Raw genomic sequence first — 14,214 nt, 5'->3', positions numbered from 1 at the left:
AAATGGGATGGCATCCATGTGTAGTCGCCCTGCGCCCAGAGTGGCAGCATATATAAAAAAGTAAATAAATAAGAGGGCCCTGCTTCAAGTTTATATCTATAGGGAATAAGAATATGATACAGGACACTAAATACATGTTTGCAGCTGAAGAAATCAATTGTCTCTATCTCTTGTGCCTTTGTAATGCTGGGCATACACAGATAAAATGCCTGTCAGACCGGGATGTGGATAAGATGCTGGATGTCGAGATCCCGGCAGTCTGAATACCGATGCCGGAATCCCGACACCCGTCAGAATGTCGAAGCCAGAGTCAGGAGACAGACACCGGAATCTCAACTGTAAGTATATCGGGTAGGTTAGTGTTGTTAGGACTGGGGGGAGTGGTGTTAGGTTTAGGTGCCACCCGGGAAGGGTTAGGGTTAGGCTGTGAGGAAGGAGGGATTATGGTTAGACTACGGGGGGCGGGGGGGGGGTTAGATACTATTGGGGGTGGTTAGGGTTAGGCTGTGAGGAAGGAGGGATTATGGTTAGACTATGGGGAGGGGGGTTAGATACTATTGGGGGTGGTTAGGGTTAGGCTGTGAGGAAGGAGGGATTATGGTTAGACTACGGGGGGGTTAGATACTATTGGGTGTGGTTAGGGTTAGGCTGTGAGGAAGGAGGGATTACGGTTAGACTATGGGGGGGGTTAGATACTATTGGGGGTGGTTAGGGTTAGGCTGTGAGGAAGGAGGGATTACGGTTAGACTATGGGGAGGGGGGGTTAGATACTATTGGGGGTGGTTAGGGTTAGGCTGTGAGGAAGGAGGGATTACGGTTAGACTATGGGGAGGGGGGTTAGATACTATTGGGGGTGGTTAGGGTTAGGCTGTGAGGAAGGAGGGATTATGGTTAGACTATGGGGAGGGGGGTTAGATACTATTGGGGTGGTTAGAGTTAGGCTGTGAGGAAGGAGGGATTACGGTTAGACTATGGGGAGGGGGGGTTAGATACTATTGGGGGTGGTTAGGGTTAGGCTGTGAGGAAGGAGGGATTATGGTTAGACTATGGGGAGGGGGGTTAGATACTATTGGGGGTGGTTAGGGTTAGGCTGTGAGGAAGGAGGGATTATGGTTAGACTACGGGGGGGTTAGATACTATTGGGTGTGGTTAGGGTTAGGCTGTGAGGAAGGAGGGATTACGGTTAGACTATGGGGGGGGTTAGATACTATTGGGGGTGGTTAGGGTTAGGCTGTGAGGAAGGAGGGATTACGGTTAGACTATGGGGAGGGGGGGTTAGATACTATTGGGGGTGGTTAGGGTTAGGCTGTGAGGAAGGAGGGATTACGGTTAGACTATGGGGAGGGGGGTTAGATACTATTGGGGGTGGTTAGGGTTAGGCTGTGAGGAAGGAGGGATTATGGTTAGACTATGGGGAGGGGGGTTAGATACTATTGGGGTGGTTAGAGTTAGGCTGTGAGGAAGGAGGGATTACGGTTAGACTATGGGGAGGGGGGGTTAGATACTATTGGGGGTGGTTAGGGTTAGGCTGTGAGGAAGGAGGAATTATGGTTAGACTATGGGGAGGGAGGTTAGATACTATTGGGGAGGTTAGGGTTAGGCTGTGAAGAAGGAGGGATTATGGTTAGACTATGGGGGGGGGGGGGGGTTAGGGTTAGGCACCACTGGGGGGAGGTTAAGGTTAGATACTATTGGGGGAGGTTAGGGTTAGGCTGTGAGGAAGGGGGAATTATGGTTAGACTATGGGGAGGGGGGGTTAGGGTTAGGAACCACTGGGGTTAGATACTGTTGGGGGAGGTTAGGGTTAGGCTGTGGTGGGAGAGGGGGTAACAATCTTACCTTCCGTCTGATGGGATTTCAAACATCGGGATGCCGGCGTCAGTATTGTGACCGCTGACATCCCATCCGGCGGTCAAACATACTGAACCCATTTAACTAGCAGTCATTTTATCTGGCAGCCTGACACCCAGTAGTTATCGTGGACATACACTGAGATATTTCACATACTACTGACCACACATGCACGAGTGGAGAGTGCCAGGGAGCGGAGCCTACAGGTCCCTCTCCAGATCCTTTTCCAACCTGTAGCTCATGGGGCAAAGTAGTGACAGCAGTGGGGTGCAGAGTCAATTTTTCTGTTGCCCTGGGGCCCCCACTAGCCTTAATACCCTGGAGATGGTGTTACCTACCAGGGCCAAACTTTAAAATGCTTCACATTCCAGAGCTTGGTACTTTCAGCAAGTAAGTAGTCCCATAGATTTCTACAGGGCTGCTTCTGTGATAAAAAAAAAGGGGTGATAGCAGCAGATATCTGATACTATTAAGTTCTGGGTGAGTCCAATACAATCAAGCATACACACATTGCTGCATCTACTATCTTTTGCCACAGGGTCTATCAGCACAAGCATTTGTAGTCATTATGGCCCAAATGTATTAAGCCTTAACAAGAGATAAAGTGGAGATGGATAAAGGGTCTAATTCAGACCTGATCGCTCGCTAGCAGTTTTTTACAGCACTGCGATCAGATAGTCGCTGCCTACAGGGGAGTGTATTTTAGCTGTGCAAGTGTGCGAACGCATGTGCAGCGGAGTAGTGCTGTTTCTGAGTAGCCCAGGACTTAAAGCCCATGTACACTGTATGATTTTGAGCTGAAAGCAAGTCACTTTTGGTGTGTTGAGCTGCTTTCAGCTGAAAACCGCCCAGTGTGTGTGCACAAGTGGTGAGCGCTGATGCACACTCCCGCTTCATCACCGGCGGCTGCCGTTCATCTGCTGGTATTACCAGTAGATGAACGGCGGGGTGAGCAGCTTTCCATAGTGTCCTGCTATGGAAGCCGTTCACCCCTGCTGACATCACTGGGCAGGGGGGAAAATTGCTCTGTGTGTATGCACTGAGCGATTTTCAGCCCAGCGATGTCAGCCATCATCGCTGTGCATACGTGCTTGGCAAAAACGCCCAGTTTGTATGCACCCTTACTCAGCTGCTTCGTCAGACACCCGCCCTGCAAATGCTTGGGCATGCCTGCGTTTTTCCAACCACTCCCAGAAAATGGTCAGTTGACACCCACAAGTGCCCTCTTCTTGTCAATTTCCTTGCGATCGGCTGTGTGAATGGATTCTTCGTAAAACCCATCGCACAGCAACGATCCGCTTTGTAACCATTTGAAGCGCATGCGCATTGCGGTGTAGGCGCAGTTCTGACCTGATCGCAGCACAGCGAAAAAAGCTAGCGTGCAATCAGGTCTGACTCTGAATTACCCCCCAAAGAGTGATAAATGAGCAGCCAATCAGCTCCTAACTGCCATGTCACAGACTGTGTTTGAAAAATTACATTTATGAGCTGGTCATTTATCACTCTTTATCCATCTGAACTTCATCTTTTGTTAAGGCTTAATACATTTGGGCCTATGGATCCACTTCTGGACTGACTGTTGCACCCTAGGGTTGTATTATGAATCTTATAGGAATAATGTTGAAGATGGACTACTTTTCATAATATTCCCTAACTTTACAAAATACTAATAGTAAAGTTGTTTTCCTAGAAAATTATTTTATATTTTTCATCCTCTACTTTTGATATATTTACATTTCACTCTATAGTAAGAATAAACTTGTGCATTATAACTCGGATGCACTTTTTGTTTGAATTTAACTTTCTATCTGCTCTTATCTTAGAATTCAGGGAAAATGATTGGACAAGATTGGTGGGACTGGGACTAGTTTCAGCAAATGCCCTGGGTTGCTGCTTCATCAGCTTACTTATTTTCACAGCACAATTTTATTAATGTCAACCTCTCCTCAATGTTCTTAGACTCAAAAGTATTTGATGAGCAACATTAGTAGGCATAATCACTAATTAGGATTTCTCTAGTTAACCATATGTCAAAACAGAATATTTGAAATTGTGGTATCCATTTTATTATTGAAATTACATTTTTTAAATAGATATAGTAACATAGATATACAATTGTATAGTGCAACAGAATATGTAGACTATAAATGTTGAAAATTATTATTAATAATAATAATAACAAAAGCATACAATGGCTGAAATAAATAGAAATTTCAGCCAAAGGTGCTTTTAAAAAATATAACTACTGAGACAAATTATGTAGGTATAAGAGCTGTTTTCTTATTTGAAATCAGATTATTTTGTTTTCATCATTCCTGCATAAATGTATTATTCAATAATATAAAAATGAAATCTGAAAAATGGTGTTTGTATGTTAAGTGAAGTTCTTCTGGTAAATTATATTGGCTCCTTTTTTTCTTACCTAGGGACGCAAATACACAGGGGATGTGGCAAAAATATATTCAATAAATGTTACCAATGCAAAGGATGGAGTAGCATCTTGGTGCCAGCCATGTGCCACAGACACAGATTCACAGTGTGTCTCCTGCCCTCCTGGACACTACATTGACAAGCACACAAGCAGATGCATTTCATGCCCAGTAAATACTTACCTGCAATCGCACTTACCATTTGGTGTGGAAACTTGTACTCCGTGTGGCCCAGGGACAAAGAGTAATGATGTAAGTATGATGTAGAAACTGCTTACAAGAAAACTGTCTGACCTCTGCATACTAAAAGTGAATTATCTTCATTCCCTTATAGTTTGATAAGTATTATGCTGGGTACACACTGGTAGATATATCTACAGACCGACCAGGCAATGCGTTGAGCATCGTCAGGACTGATGTCACGAACTGGGGAGGCGTTTACATGCGCCTGCCCATTCAATTGTCAGTCACAGCCAGTGCCTGCAGCAAGTGTACAGGCGGTCGGCTGACTGCCCGTACACACAGCACGATGCGCCAATATATTATTAGATATATTTGCCATCAGCTGTGCTGCAGGGCCGACGGCATTCAGACATATAGCTCGCACACATTGGCCGACAGACCCATGATATATCGACCATGCAATAGAACGCCCAATATATTGGCCAGTGTGTACGCACCATAAGAGACATTTATTTATTTATCTACTTTTGTAGTAGATGAAGGTGATTTCCCAGATAATGTCTGTATTAGGGATGCGTTTAGCATCCAAATGGTCGGGATGCTGGATGTCATGAAACGGACGCCGGAATCCTGACACCACTTGGGAGACCGGCACCGAAAGACTGACAGCCGACATCTCAAAGGTATCAGGGTAGCGGTTATGGTTAGTGCCCAAGGGGGAAGGGGTTAGGGATAGGCACTGGAGGGGGTGGAGGGGGTTTAGCCCTAGTACCACCCCTTGAGGGTTAGCCCTAGCCACCACCCCAGGTGGGTTAGGGGAGGGAAGAAAATACTTAACCCCTCCAATGCCGGAAGCCTCAATGTCGGGATGCCGGTGTCAGTCATGTGACTGCCGGCATCCCGGCTACCGGGACTTCATAGCGAACCCCTGTATTACATTGGAAGTAGAGAATAAGATGTGGGCTTGATTCTGAGTCACAAAGATCTCTCCTCATGAATGCATAGTGATTTTTTTTTTTTTTACATGCATAGAAAGAAATAAGTTTGTATTTTTGCATACCTGCGATCAACTCTGAGTTAGATGGACCCCTGCTGAATTTCGCATAGTGTGAAATGGACTGATAATGGGTAGCACCGCACAAGAGGTCTATGCAATTCGTGTGTATGGAAAAAGGAAGCCTGTTTCAGATGGATCTCTTACACATTGCATGGATAATCAGTGGTGCACGTAGAAAAAATGTCTTATAGGTACTGTGCCCAAAAAAATGGGTGTGGCCAAATGCCACATGGGGCATGGCCAATGAAAATGGGGGCGTGGTACACATATGGGGGCGGGCAGATATACACATGCCCCCACGGTGCCAGATGCACAAATGCCCCCACGGTGCCAGATGCACAAATGCCCCCACGGTGCCAGATGCACAAATGCCCCCACGGTGCCAGATGCACAAATGCCCCCACGGTGCCAGATGCACAAAGGCCAGATATGCCCCCACAGTGCCAGATGCACAAAGGCCAGATATGCCCCCACAGTGCCAGATGCACAAAGGCCAGATATGCCCCCACAGTGCCAGATGCACAAAGGCCAGATATGCCCCCACAGTGCCAGATGCACAAAGGCCAGATATGCCCCCACAGTGCCAGATGCACAAAGGCCAGATATGCCCCCACAGTGCCAGATGCACAAAGGCCAGATATGCCCCCACAGTGCCAGATGCACAAAGGCCAGATATGCCTCCACAGTGCCAGATACACATGCCCCCAGAGTGCCATATATGCCCTTACTTTGCCAGATACCCATGCCCCCAGAGTGCCAGATACACATGCCCCCAGAGTGCCAGATATGCCCCAGCAGTGCAACTCACAGTACTGTCTTCTTCTGCTGCTGGGGAGAGGAGAGCACAGCACGTGTCCCTCCTGCCCTCAATCCGGTCTCCTGCGTACTCCCTAAAGTGGGGGCGCTGAAATGTGTGCGGGTGGCGGTACGGCGTACCTGCTGCCAAATTCTTAAGGTTACACCGTACCCGCACACTTGCCCCACTGTGGATAATACTAATGACGATAATTGCAGCAGTTAGCCAAACCTTGTATTAGCATAATATAGTAAATTAGGCTTTTTGAGACCCTTTTTGGAAAAAATATTAGCCAGATAGTGTTTAATATACTAACGGACTAGCCTCCCCCACCCCAGCGAGCCCGCAAGGGTCTCTTTTGCGCTCGCCCCGCTGCTGGCATTCTGGCACTCGGGATCCCGGTGCCGGTATGCTGGGCGCTGGGATCCCGACAGCTGGCCAGCCAAACTACATGACAGCTCTGTGATCCCTGTTATTTGGCAGCAGCAGAAGGGCAATAAGCAGCTCCTATATGGGGACCGGGAGGTCGGCTGTACAGCACATGCGATGTGACCTCCTGTTCCCGACCGTTGCAGGAGAGTTATAAGCTATTTAGCGGCAAACGCTCCTGCATTGGCACTGCATACACACTTATACAATCAATGTCCATTCACCTGATATCGGGAGAACGGGCCAACGGGTGTATTAGGTATATATCCAGCTTAAAATGGTTTAATGAATAAGATCTTTGTTGCAGAATATAAACCAGGGTTGTGGTAAATGGAGTGCATTCTCAGGAGGGAAATGTTGCCAGTGTAGTATCCCAGGGATCTGTACTTGGACCAGTGATTTCTTAATGTCTTTATTGGTTACATTGCAAATGGTATTGAAGGGGATGGCTTTTTGCACGTGACACAAAGGTATGAAACAGGGTAGACACACCAGGAGGGTTAAAACAAATGATTGGTGATCTACTGTAGGTAGACTAGAGGAATGGTCATGGGCAAACTACAGTTTAATGCCAAACAATGCAATATCTAGAAGTCTATACTAAGTATGTGTACTGTGGAAATTATTGGGGCAGATTTGTGATCAGGAGATCAGTGATGTCTCCAGCACTGCAGAAATTATAAATGACCCCAATACTTCATTCATACAGAAGTAGGTGAAAATGTCAATGCTCCCTTGTTGTATAAATATGTAAGGTGTGTACCACCACAAAGCACTGCCTCCGCCACTCCAAGGGTCATGATTGTGACATCACTGGGAGTGTGGTTACGCCTCCCCTGCATTTTTAAAGCCCCTGCAGAGGACACAGGTAATTGTAGCTATTCGCCCTTCACAAAGCCCCTGATATTGTCTGTTTAGTCTTAGAAAAAGATAAAAAGGTTTTGTTGCTTTACTCACATGCACATTTTGTGCCATGTTGCTTTGTAAAACAATATTTACCTTTCTCAATTTTTCTCATCATAATTTCTTTTTCTTTAGGCTCATTCCTTGTGCTTTAGTGATTGCCAGCTGACAGTATCGACAGGAGGAGGGAAACTGCAATATGACTTTTCTTCACTTTCAAATGTAACAACATGTGTAACACCTTCCAAATTCACCAACAAAGGACTCAAATATTTTCATCAATTCAGCATCAGCCTCTGTGGAAACCAGGTGTGTTATTGTATGGCTCAGTATGTTGCTATAGAGCTGCAGGTAAACATGAAATTGTGTCAATATTATACTTCTGCTCTCCCAGAATATGTAAAAGACTTCTGAATTTTGTGTAGCGATTCTGGGATAGTAGACATTCTTCCTGTGTCTTCTTAACTTCTGCAGTGAAGTGGGTGGAGCCACAATGATGTGATTTGCCATGAATCACATTATCGTGACCCCATCTCCCACTGCTAAATGCTGCAAATTGTGGGGGCGTGGTCATAATGACACAAATGATCATTGTACAGTAGCAGATTTACTACAAGGTAACCAAAGCAGCTGCTTAGGGCCCTGCTCGTCCCAGGGGGCTCGCCTACAATGCTGTATAAAAGGGCATTTCTGGCCACTGAAATTGTCTGTGGGCTGGGCTGGCCGAATAATCCCGGCAGGCTGTTATGAAGGTTGGATTTGGGGTTGACAATCTGTGCATAGCTTCCCAAAGAAAGTACTTTGAAGGCAACCACAGTGATAATCTGCAGTGAGGTATGTACAGTGGCAGATCCAGGGGGGGGGGCACTCGGGCCCGTGCCCCCCCTGTCATTTGTGGCCTCCATCCCCCCCCGGCGCCAGCGGTCTCCCCCCCCCCCCCCCCCCTACCTGCTTGTGTCACTGAGACGCTGCCGCTCAGTCCAGCAGGCAACGTGTCTCAGCTGTCAGGAGGAGAGCGCGGCTATGTCTGGCGGCGTGTAGCGGACTTCAAACCAGCCGCCGGTTCGTGAGCCAATCGGAGCTCGTGGTCCGGCATCCAATCAGGAGTCGCCGGTCAGCGAGCTCTGATTGGCTCACGAATCAGCAGCTAGTTTGAAGTCCTACACGCCGCCGCCACCGGCGCCAGACATAGCCGCGCTCTCCTCCTGGCACCCTCAGAGCCGGGCGGAGAAGCAGCAGCAGCGGTAAGCAGCTGCAGCACTGCTGTGGGGGCATTTGTATACCTGCTGTGGGGGCATTTATATACCTGGCACTGTGAGGGCAATTGTATACCTGGCACTGTGGGGCATTTGTATACCTGGCACTGTGGGGGCAATTGTTTACCTGGCACTGTGGGGGCATTTGGATCTGGCACTGTGGGGGCATTTTTGGATCTGGCACTGTGGGGGCATTTGTGGATCTGGCACTGTGGGTGCAATTGTGGATTTGGCACTGCACTATTGGGGGCATATGTCTGTGTATCACGTCTCATTTTAATTGGCCACACTAATTTTTTGTGTGCGCACGCCTCCGGCGCACGCACACAGTACCTCTATGGGACACTCTCTGTCTGATTGGTCGCCGCTTAGCCCCGCCGGGAGTGCCCCGTTCTAGTGAATGGGGCGCGTGCGTGTCACGGACACGTACGCGCCTCAGACGCGTTGATAGGCCCAGGCACAGACGGAACTCCATCTGTAATGTAAGGGGGCATAAGTCAAAACAAAAATATAGTGCTATGGATTGTTTGAGGTAGGGGGGCCCCAAATCGGTATTTCGCTTAGGGCCCCATGAGGTCTAAATCCGCCTCTGGCCGGCGCCGCACAGGGAGATGACGGGCGCCCGCTGAGATTGTGTTACCAGCGGGCGCCCGTCTCTCCTCACCGAAAGCCGGAGGCAGGAGCTCAATACTGAGCTCCGGCTTCCGCCGCTGTCACTGTGTGGCGTGCGCTATGGGAGAGACGTCAGTCATGACGTCTCTCTCATAGTGCTGAGGAGAGGAGGCCAAGAGAGGAAAACTGCAGTGATCTGGAAGCGTGAGCGGGGCTCGGTAAGTATGATGTTTTTTTTCTTCCTTAGTGCAGCGGGGGCATCTACTGGGGGCAAACTACGCGGGAACATTACTACTGGGGGGGGGCATCAACAAGGGGCATTACTACTGGGGGCATTATTACTGGGGGGCATCTACTGGGGGTCATCTACTGGGGGTCATCTATTGGGGCATTACTACTGGGGGCAGCTACTGGGGGACATTTTTACTGGGGGGCAAACTACTGGGGGACATTATTACTGGTGGCATCTACTGGGTGTATTACAACTGAGGGCATTATTACTGGGGGCAACTACTGGGGGTATTACCACTGGGGGGTCATCTATTGGGGGCAAATTCCTAGGGGGCATTACTACTGGGGGCAAACTACTCGGGGACATTATTACTGGGAGCCAACTACAAAGGGGCTAACTATTGGGGGCAAACTACAGGAGGGCATTACTACTGGCGGCGTAACTACAGGGGCATTACTACTGGCGGCGTAACTACAGGGGCATTACTCCTTGGGGGATAAACTACAAGGGGGCCAAACTACTGGGGGCATAACTACAGGGGGATAACTACTGGGGGCATTACTACTGGAGGCTAAACTACAAGGGGGACATAACTACAGGGGCTAAACTACAATGGGGCAAACTACAGGGGGGCATTACTACTGGTGGCTAAACTACAAGCAGGCAAACTACTGGGGGCATTACCACTGGGAGGCTAAACTAAGGGGGGGGGGGGGGAAACTACTGGGGTCATAACTGCAGGGGCATTACCACTGGAGGCATAACTACTAGGGCGCTAAATGACTGTGGTCATTACTACTGGGGGCAATACGGGCATTGCGTAAGGGGCACCACTACTACGGGGTCTATATAAAGGGCACTACCAGTACAGTGGACATTGCATAATGAGCACTACAACTGTGGGCATTGTATAAGAAGCGCCACCTCACATGCACCGAAGCCGCACACAAATGTACTTGCCCCTTCCATGGTGCCAACCCCTATCATTTTCTTCTGGATCCGCCCCTGGGTATGTAGCACTTTTACCGCAACGAGTTTGCAAACTTAATTGTCAGACCTCATATGTCAATTTCTCCCCCTCCTCACTGATTGTAGCAGGCACTACAATCAGTGAGATGGGGGGAGGCGGGGGCACTGATATATAATCAATTCAGTCACTGGATGGAATTCAGTTGTTTCAATCCCCTGTAGCGCCTGCTGGCAGCTATTCAAATGTTTCTACAGGCACGATATCCGCATTTCAGCTTGCTGCCCACGGGGTTGATGAGCTGAAATGCTCAAAAAGTGATCCGTTTGGGCGCCCAAACAGGACTTTTTCACAATCACGCCCATGATTTTAGTCGGGTTTAACTGCTTTGCGCGGCTATACCTGACGGCTATGAGCGCAATAGAGGTGATAACGGGGACAACTGAATATCGCCCTGTGATCTCCCGTCACTTTAGATGATAAATCGGGAACCATATATCAATTAAATATTGCCCACTGACTGAAGAGTGTAATAATGGGTATTATAAAATGCTGTTATAAAATGTGGTCAGTGGGTGAGGGGGGATACCAATGAGCATTTTAGTTGATGGGGCTTGATACAGTCAGTAAGCCTGGGTCACTAATATACAATGCAGTCAGTGAGTGGGGGTATAATAATGAGGTATGGGGACCTGCTACATTCAGTGAGGGGACACTGATCTAAAATGTAGTATCTGAGTGGTGTAATAAGGGAAATTAGAGGTGAGGGGACATGGTGCAATCAGTGAAGGGGGAAAGTAATATACTGTAATAGAATATAAGGAGGAAAAACAACAAATAATGTACGGGGCATAAATCAAGAATTAAATATAGTGCTATGGATTGGTTGAGGGGAATCCACATCTGGTACAGTATGTGTTATTGAAGCTTTCATAAAATTAATTTTTTTATAATTATTTTTCAAAGTAGTTAATCAAATACATTAAGACAGTAAGCACAAATAAAACACCTATAAATTAATTAGAACAATACTGTGTAAGATTTTGCTGAGTGAGTAGGCTTGTTCGTAATGTAATTAAGTGACAATATTTATTATGCGAAACCTGACATTCTGGTTGGACAAAAAAATATATTACCAATAAAAAAACAGATTGCAGATTACAACATTGCAGCTAACCAGTAATTAAATCCCACTTGTAAAAACAAGTTTTAACTAGTATTCAGACTTTCATCACTGTCATCTGGTTCCTCTCCCAATGCTGAATTCTGATACTGCAGAAACGTTTGCCAAACACATTTACCTGATTAGTTAATTATTTAATTTAGGTCAGATTCACATGGATGCTACATGATTAGTTGATTATTTAATTTACAGTAGGTCAGATTCACATGGATGCCTATTTTGTGCCCATTATAATCTGAGTTCAAGTTGTTGTCGCCATGCTGTAGCATGAAAGATGTGTTAAATAGAGATCATCTATCTCTACAGCATGCTGGATGGCACAACACACTGACAAGTTGGGAGGGGATGCAGTGGCATTGCTGGCAGACGAGATCCCGGCGGTCAGGATACCGATGCCCGAATCCCGACTGTTGACAATGCCGCCAGCCGGAATCCTGCCTCACAGGGGCTATTCCCACTCGTGGGTGTCCACGACACCCATAGAGTGGGAACAGTGTCTGACTGGGGTAAGACGGGCCCACCTGCAGTGTTAGGGGCCGATGCATAAGGGTGTGTGGCCAGGCAATAGTGGAGCTATGGCCAACCATCACAGAGGCCCGGCTAACTGTAAGAGAGTGCATGGGCTGGGCCCATAGTCCTATACAGTATAAGGGAGTATATGTATAATGTATAATTAAAGTGCACTAGGATACAGTTTGGAACCTAATCCCTAGAGGAGGAGGTGTGCCCAACCGGCAGTGGGGCCCACCGGTGGTTTCCTCTGTTCCCCTGTGGGCCAGTCCAACCATGAGTGGGAATATAACCTGTGGAGAGCGAAGCAAGCTACCGAGCCTGCAAGGGAACTCTTTGCGCCACTGAGCATACTGATGGCCAGGATGCTCTTGTCTGTATACTGATGGCCGGCATCGCAACCGTTGGTAATATATACTGACCCCTTTGGGAGTTAGTGTCTATGGACATCACACTCATTTTAAAGATCAATGATTTACATTTTCACAAAAGACTGCAACTTGCACTGAGTATCTCCTAAGCAGAAAGCAAGGCACCTGCGTGTATCTGCCCTTATGGGAGATATACATTATCAAACCTTTGAGAGACATAAAAACGAGATTTATGGTAAGAACTTACCGTTGTTAAATCTCTTTCTGGGCTCCACAGGGAATGACATTGGGGATGTCCTAAAGCAGTTCCTTATGGGAGGGGACGCACTGTAGCGGGCACAAGATCCCGGCATCCAAAGGAAGCATCCTGGGAACCGGATGTATCGAAGGCATCCGAAGCCTTATGAACGTGTTCACTGATGACCACGTAGCCGCCTTGCACAATTGTTCAAGGGTTGCACCACGATGGGCCGCACAAGAAGGTCCAACAGACTGAGTAGAATGGGCCTTAACAGTAGCAGGAGCTGGGTGACCAGCCTGTACATAAGCATGTGCAATCACCATTCTAATCCATCTGGCCAAAGTTTGCTTGTGAGTAGGCCAGCCACGTTTGTGAGAATCAGACTTCCTGACAGGAGCTGTCCTCTTCACATAGATACGGAGAGCCTGTACCACATCCAAACACCGCTCTTTGGAAGACAATTCAGGAGAAGCAAAGGCCGGAACCACAATCTCCTGATTAAGGTGGAAAGAAGACACCACCTTAGGTAGATACCTGGGACAAGTTCTAAGAACCGCCCGGTCACGGTGAAAAATCAGATATGGTGACTTACAGGACAAAGCACCTAAATCCGACACCCGTCTGGCAGAGGCAAAGCCAACAGAAACAACACCTTAAGAGAAAGCTACTTAAATTCTTCCGATTCGAGGCTCAAACAGAGAGCCTTGCAACGCCTCCAGAACCACCGACAAGTCCCAAGGAGCCACTGGCGGGCTGTAAGGAGGTTGAATCTGCAACACACCCTGAGTAAATGTATGAACATTATCTAAAGTTGCAATTTTTCTCTGGAACCAAACTGACAAGGCAGAAATATGAACGTTGATGGAGGCCAGACGAAGGCCCAAGTCCAGGCCCTGTTGTAGAAAGGCCAAAAGTTTAGCCGTACTAAACTTGCAAGCGTCATGATTGTTAGATGCGCACCAAGCAAAGTAAGAATTCCAGACCCTATGGTATATCCGAGCAGAAGCCAGTTTCCGGGGCTTCAACATAGTTTGAATGACCGCCTCAGAAAATCCTTTGGCTCTTAAGACGGAAGCTTCAAGAGTCAAGCCGTCAAAGCCAATCGGGCTAAGTCCAGATATACACGGGGGCCCTGAACAAGGATATCTGGGTGCTGCGGAAGTAGAAGGGGACGCTCTATCGAGAGACCCTGAA

General features: G+C 47.7%; 1 protein-coding gene and 1 long non-coding RNA gene across 7 annotated transcripts in view; one reads left to right on the top strand and one right to left on the bottom strand.

The window, feature by feature from the left end:
• The window catches only part of LOC135041696 (uncharacterized), a 183,717-nt gene that overhangs the window by 29,284 nt on the left and 140,219 nt on the right, over window positions 1-14,214 (bottom strand). The window lies entirely within an intron of this gene.
• LOC135041630 (endosome/lysosome-associated apoptosis and autophagy regulator 1-like) overlaps window positions 1-14,214 on the top strand; it is a 480,370-nt gene that overhangs the window by 381,359 nt on the left and 84,797 nt on the right. For all 6 annotated transcript variants that reach the window (XM_063954952.1, XM_063954950.1, XM_063954951.1 and 3 more), the window contains 2 exons: window positions 4,278-4,532; window positions 7,784-7,957. In XM_063954952.1, the coding sequence (XP_063811022.1) occupies window positions 4,278-4,532; window positions 7,784-7,957 (429 nt within the window). The remainder of the gene's footprint in view (window positions 1-4,277; window positions 4,533-7,783; window positions 7,958-14,214) is intronic.

The sequence above is a fragment of the Pseudophryne corroboree genome, chromosome 2, assembly GCF_028390025.1.
Source record: "Pseudophryne corroboree isolate aPseCor3 chromosome 2, aPseCor3.hap2, whole genome shotgun sequence".
Taxonomy (NCBI): domain Eukaryota; kingdom Metazoa; phylum Chordata; class Amphibia; order Anura; family Myobatrachidae; genus Pseudophryne; species Pseudophryne corroboree.
The sequence above is the reverse complement of the archived record's forward strand: the minus strand, read 5'-3'. Positions and strand labels throughout refer to the sequence as shown.